General features: G+C 38.3%; 1 protein-coding gene across 1 annotated transcript; it reads right to left on the bottom strand.

Annotated features, from left to right (window-relative positions):
• Positions 1–132: 132 nt before the first annotated feature.
• On the bottom strand, positions 133–1961 carry LOC133739706 (1-aminocyclopropane-1-carboxylate oxidase homolog 1-like). The gene is made up of 3 exons (XM_062167496.1): positions 1419–1961; positions 1005–1326; positions 133–617 (listed from the first exon to the last, which is right to left on the bottom strand). The coding sequence occupies exons 1-3, from the start codon at positions 1934–1936 to the stop codon at positions 363–365; spliced, it is 1095 nt and encodes a 364-aa protein (XP_062023480.1). The 5' UTR covers positions 1937–1961; the 3' UTR covers positions 133–362.
• Between the last annotated feature and the right edge of the window lie 4337 nt (positions 1962–6298).

Here is a 6298-nt window from a genome sequence, read left to right on the forward strand (position 1 = left end):
AGTTTACAACTCCTCCCTCGATTGGCTTACCAATCAAACTCCACTACTACAAGTAGAATTTTTTATTTATTGACAATTATATAAATAAATAATAAAGAACAGAAAATAGAAAATAGAAGGGCTATCTCCTCATCAAACAGAGAATGACAACATTTTATTATAGTACACAATAATAACATAACAGAAAATACTCAAAATAAACGGGTCGTCTCCGCATTAAACTAGAGAATTGCCATAAAGTGGCAATTAACATCCAAATTAAAACTTTAAAGGAAAAAAAAAAAAAAAAACAACGAACATGCTTAAAGCACGTACATTTATTTTAAGTACCTATATATTGGAAATATTGTCATGGACAAATTTCACAACTTCAAAGATTTTAAAACAGGGACCTCATTTATAGAGTTTTTGTATAACACCGTAAAATATTCTTTCGTGGTAATTGTTGGATAAATGGGTGGATTTTCTTTGCATGTCAACTCTTTAATTGGCTCGTAAAGCCTCGACGGATTATCTGATGGAGCAGGTTGGAAAAAACATCCCACAGATACTCTTGGACCTTCTTTCTTTGCCAACACTCTATGATCAATGCTTGCGAATTTATCATTTGAGATTATCTGCACTAAAACATGCATTATCACAAACAACGAAACAGCTGCATGCAATCGATCTATATACAATTGCCAGAGACATTTTGGTATAGGTCCAAATTCATATATTTTACCCAAAGCTACATGAATCTGAGTTGTATAACGAAATTCATACCAGGTTATGTGTATACGTACTATTCTTTTTCTTCTTTTCTACTTTAACGTTTCTATATCCAAAGACTCTGAAATACAAATATGTAATTGAAGATCTACCTATATATGTACGTGGTACGGAAAATGAATGTGCAGTAATCACCGAGAAATTAACAGATTAGAGGAGTTACTGGATCAATATTAATGGTAAAGAGTGTTTGTTGGAACATATGTAAGTATAGACCATAGAGAAAAGCTTGCCTGCATAAGATTTCCAATGTTGACTATTAGAGCTCCAGGCAGAGGAAGAACATCAATCCACTGGTTTTCATGCAAAACCTGAAGTCCACCAATATGATCTTGAAGTAGAAGTGTTATGAAAGTGCCATCTTGGTGTTTGGCTGTGCCAATTGTGAGCTCAGGCTCAGGACATGGAGGATAGTAGTGACTAATAATAAGATGCTCTTTTTCGCAGTCCAAACCGAAAAGATGGTCAGGTTTGAGTCCAAGTGCCTGAGATAGCAATTCAAACACAGTGACAGCTAATTTTTGTACTTGCTCAGAAAACTCCATAGTTATATCCCTGAAATGAGATAAAGAACACGTTAATTAATTGAATCACGTGCACATGCAGATGCATGATCATATATGGATCATATATATATACGGATATACCTGCAAACCAGAGGCAATTCTTGGGGATCAAGAGGCTCGGGAGCCATGTCAAAAAACATGCTGTCCCTCCAGGTAGCAAATCTTGACTGGTACAAATTATAGCTACTGAAGTATTTGACCTTCCTCATGGGATCCCTAGTATAGTACTCAGCCTTCACCTCCCTTGGCAGCTCATGAAACCCACGCGTCGCCTCGAGCATCTCCTCCAACACTCTCTTGGGTATCCCATGGTTAACCACATGAAAGAACCCCACACTCTCTGCAGCCCGCCGGATATCTGGGATCACCTTAGCAGGCCTTCCAGCGAGAGCATCACCAAGGTCCACAACTGGAATACCGAATTGGTGTTGGCTAGTTGGATTGCCGAAACTTGGGATGTCCTCGGCTGAGGGATCTTCTGGCTTGTACATGAAAATGGATGGGACTTTGGTGATTCCATCATCGACAAGACCTTTGACCCCAGCTTTGGATTCGTCAAAGGCCTTTAGCTGTTGCAGACGCTCTTCAGTATTGGCCATTTTGTTGTACAGAAGAAATCTGATTACCTCAATATGCAGAAGCTCTTATTTATAGCACTGAAGTACGTACTGCATGCATCTAGACACCCCCCAACATTTTCCCAAACTCATGTTAATTGACTAGAGAACTAGAAGGAAAGTTCAAGCAATTGACTATATTAGACCCTCCCAAGGAATAAGTGACTCACTACAAGCATCCACAGAGGAAGATGACTAATGCCTATGACTTTGTTTCTCTTAGTTGCCATTGATAAGTCATAAGCTGCTCATATATAGCAGATGAGCTCATCATCTACGAAAGCAGGAGCTTTGTTCTCTAATAATTTTTCTTTGCTTTTTCTGACCGAAAAGAAAATTTTCTTTGCTATCAATATATATATATATTATATATATATATATATATATATATTCTTGCTTCTTGTTTCTTGCGAGTCAGAGTCTGGCGTAATTGGTTGGTAATTGTGTTTGGTCCACTCTGAGCGGCTAAGCCTTTTAATACCAACAACTAAAGAGTTACGCTATTACGCCTACATAGACCACGTTTTCAATATAAGCCTCTTGGGCTTCGATTAGGGTTTCAGAGAGCCTTTTTAGGCTGGAGGCCCAACAAAAATTTTAATATTCTTGAGCTGAAAGGATCACAAAAAAGAAAGAAAAAAAATGACCTTGCTATTTGCTTTACTCTTCTTCGGGGCAATTATCTTTTTTTTGTTTTGCGCTTCAATTTATTCTTAGAAGGTTGGTGTACTAGGAGTTTGCTAGCTAGTTTTGTTTACTCGTTTGGTTAGAGGTAGCTTTGTAGTAGTTTCTACATAATGATTCTTTCTGTCGACCCCTATTGGTACCACAATTGCGTGATTGACTAATAGGAGGCTAGTGAATGATCTTGCCCTAAAAGACATGGAGTATCTTTGTTTATAAGTTTGCTAATTTTAACGATCTTATCATCAACTTGTAAGAGTTTGTTTTGCTTAGAGTAGGATTTCATAATTTTCTTGCTGGCTATCTTGTTGTAAGTACAGGTTGACTCTAGTTATTGGCTGTTGCTGGTTATTATTTCTAATGATATCAATTTCTATTAAAAAAAATGGTGTGTAATAGAGGATCAAAGAAGGATTGTGTATTGTAGATAGCTAGCCCATGATGATGTGAATAAAAACTTTCCATATATATTGGATAAAATGATTAAAATCTAACCTTTACTAAAACTGTTCATTCATAGCTAAGTAAAGCGCTCTGCAGCAGTTATCAAGGAGAAGACGAAAAACAGTTTCAGTTTTGAAGAGGCGTCGAACCGTCATGTTCCCATGTTCCGTCCGGCGGCACGTCTTCCTGACGTCGTCATCGGACGGGTAGGTATCGAATCTCAGTCCACCAGTCAAGGTCCAAGGCGGGTTCGAGGTCGGAGCGGGGCGGAACGAGGGAGGACTTGCTATATTCTACAACACCATTTACAACTGCCGCTTCCGACTTTCGTTGGTTGGATCTGCATTCCACCGCATTCATGGAAGCCTGGAGACCGGTGACGGCGTTCTGGGAAGCAATTCAATTCCGGCTGTGGTGGTGCAACAGTCTGTAATCCAGTCCCAATGGTGGTGGTTCTTCACGTATGCACGCATGCGGTGGAAGGACAGCTTGGACGATGTCGCTGTGTTTCGGAGGCGAAAAGCCTCAACGATGAAGTGGTCCGGCCACTGGTACCGGCCATGGTTCGCCAGCAGGGTTGGTCGACAGTGATGAAGCTTCCCGTGGTGCGGCTTGCGGTGAAGGGTGGTCGGTTGTTTGGGTTGTGGGCCTGTGTTGCCTTGATGGGCCTTTGTTGGTGGGCTGGGTATATAGTTTATTTATTTTCAGTAGTTTATTTAACGTTTATGTGTATTGTATGTACAATAAATCCCTACCACCTCTTAGTAGGGACTTGTGTGCGTTTTCCAGGTTTGTATACTTAGTATGCCTTGTCTGCCCTAGCGAGGCGGCGTATCATGCATTGGTTGCAACCTCCTAGTGGCGGGATGAAACAACGTGTCGTCGATTTTGTTTCCGATCAGCAGCATATTGGGAAAGCTACTAATTTATTGGTACTATGGCACTGCTTTAACTTTCTGATATGCCACCGTCGTTGTAAAACAAATAGAGTAGTCGATACGACACTCTTTGTTATCAGGTGCATCTTTGAATACATTGTAGTTGTAGAGGCTGCTGGTATTATTCCGGGGTTTCTCTTAATATGTGTTGTAATGAGGGGTTTAGGCTTCTTGTCCCCCCTATGTATTCATCCGTTTCATTAATAAAGGCCTGAGGGCATCCGCATAACCCTTATTCAAAAAAAAAAAAAAAAACTTTTCATTCATTTGATGCAATTGGATGAATAAATGATTTGTGTTTATTATATTGAATTTTTGCAGATATGATCTTTAAGGATTGATTAAATTATAAAAACGGTTAGTATATGAATTTAGACAGCCTAAAGTATGCAAATAAAAGAGAATTTGGAGACACGGACACTTCCGAACAATGTAGATCTAAGTTTTTTCTGAAGTTTAATTTTGATTCTTGCCTAATTATCTTCATTTCAATGTGGTTCCTTGGAAGCTTCATATAGAGTAAGGTAATTGTTTGCACCAAATTTCTTTGATGGATTTCTAATCTTCGCACATTGGTTGGTTCTACTGTCTTCCATTCGGTTGTATTGATTGATAGAAGTCGAATGTTATTGATCTGGAATCAACTCAGTACCATAGATATCTACAAGTAGCCTCACCCTCAACCTCAACCTCAACCTCCCGCGTTAACAAATCTATCTTGTGATTTACTCTGGTCCATCTAAATCATCTCTTGATAGAAGATTAAGTTCAATCTAATTGCAATTATTGCAAAATATATGCAACAAATGAGTACACATTAAAGAGAAATTTTTTCAAACTACGGTCACACCACTTCATTTGTGTGATGTCCCTATAAAACAACGACACGTGGATCCTTAACTGTTTAGACATCTAAATCGTTTTTGCCATCTTACAGCACCGTTTTCTTCTATATCTTTCATTGTTAATGCAAATCTTGAAGGACTGAAACACCAAGCTTTTCTATTTCCAGCATAGTCCTTCTACTGTTCTTATCTCTATCACTGGTCTTCATTTCAGAAACCTTTTGCTTCTTTTGCTCTCCATGAAGACCACCTTGCTATCAATTGTCAATCCAAAAGTCCACAAATGGGTCTGCATCAAGGTGTAAAATATTTGTAATTGTAGTAGATGATAGATCTGTCAACACAAATTTTAAATCCACCAAAGCCGGCTTTTAATTCCCGGCAGGTCGGGTCAGTATTGTTCCCCAGTTAGTCGCTTATGCGGCTGGAGAGTTCTCCCTTGTCTGTACGGAAGAATTAGTTTGATTTTCAAGCAAAACATATGATAGCTGTGTCAACCATGGGGTTTCTACAAATATAGTAGTGACCTAATGATAGGAAAACATTCAACCATAATTTAATTAGATAAGAAAATATAACAAGTTTGCTGGGTAGACTTGCAGAGTTGCAGACTCCGTTGATAGGAACGCAATTGATAGGAGCATTATAATGCGACGTTTTAACTGTTATTTCCTCATATTTACTTAGTTATTTCATTAAATAAATCCGTCTTGATTAGGAAAGTTTCCATCTTTAGAAAGTTTCTATTTTTAGTAATTTTAATAAAAGTTTCTATTTTCTAGGTACATTGGAATAAATGACAAGGAAATGAGCTGAAATGAAGAAATGGAGTTTTCCTGGTCCGACTAGGAATCCCAGTCAACGCAAGAATCCTGATGAGGCTAGGAAACCTGAAGACATTAGAAGATGACATGGCATGAAGGTGGCACATGGAGGCCCAAGAACTCTCAAGAATGACTTGGATTTTCGGCAAAATGGATAAAGGCCCATGGAAATTAGGGTTTGTGACGTAATGGAGATATTTTTGGAGGAATGAAATCTGATTTTGCCGTGGGAAATCATGAAGATAATGTGAAAAATCAAGAAGAAATCAAGGAAAAACGTTGGAGATATTCTAGGGAGAGTTTCAAGGGATTGTGCAACAAGAAAAAGCTCAAAACAAGTCCAGATTCGTTCCTAAATCCCCTCAATATATTTTGGACGAAAATGAGGAATAAAATCTGTATTTTTTCATGAAAATCAAGAGAAAATCAAGGGGAGACATTAAAGGAAGTCCATGGAGAGATTTAAGGAATAAAAGGTTCAAAAACAAGTCCAGATTCATTCCTACAATTCCTAAAGGAATTTTGCCCGAATATAAAGAAGAAAATCAGAATTAATTCATGGATATTCGGCAATAATATATTTGGGACTTATTTTGAAGGCTTATGATT

The sequence above is a fragment of the Rosa rugosa genome, chromosome 3 (assembly GCF_958449725.1).
Source record: "Rosa rugosa chromosome 3, drRosRugo1.1, whole genome shotgun sequence".
Lineage (NCBI taxonomy): Eukaryota > Viridiplantae > Streptophyta > Magnoliopsida > Rosales > Rosaceae > Rosa > Rosa rugosa.

Bases quoted from the DNA above. Each gene is read 5' to 3' on its own strand.
- LOC133739706 (XM_062167496.1), bottom strand. From the start codon at position 1,936: ATGGCCAATACTGAAGAGCGTCTGCAACAGCTAAAGGCCTTTGACGAA. The intron at 1,327-1,418 runs GTATATCCGTAT...ATCTCATTTCAG, and splicing joins GAATTGCCTCTGGTTTGCAG to GGATATAACTATGGAGTTTT. The intron at 618-1,004 runs GCAAGCTTTTCT...GTTTTAGTGCAG, and splicing joins ACATTGGAAATCTTATGCAG to ATAATCTCAAATGATAAATT.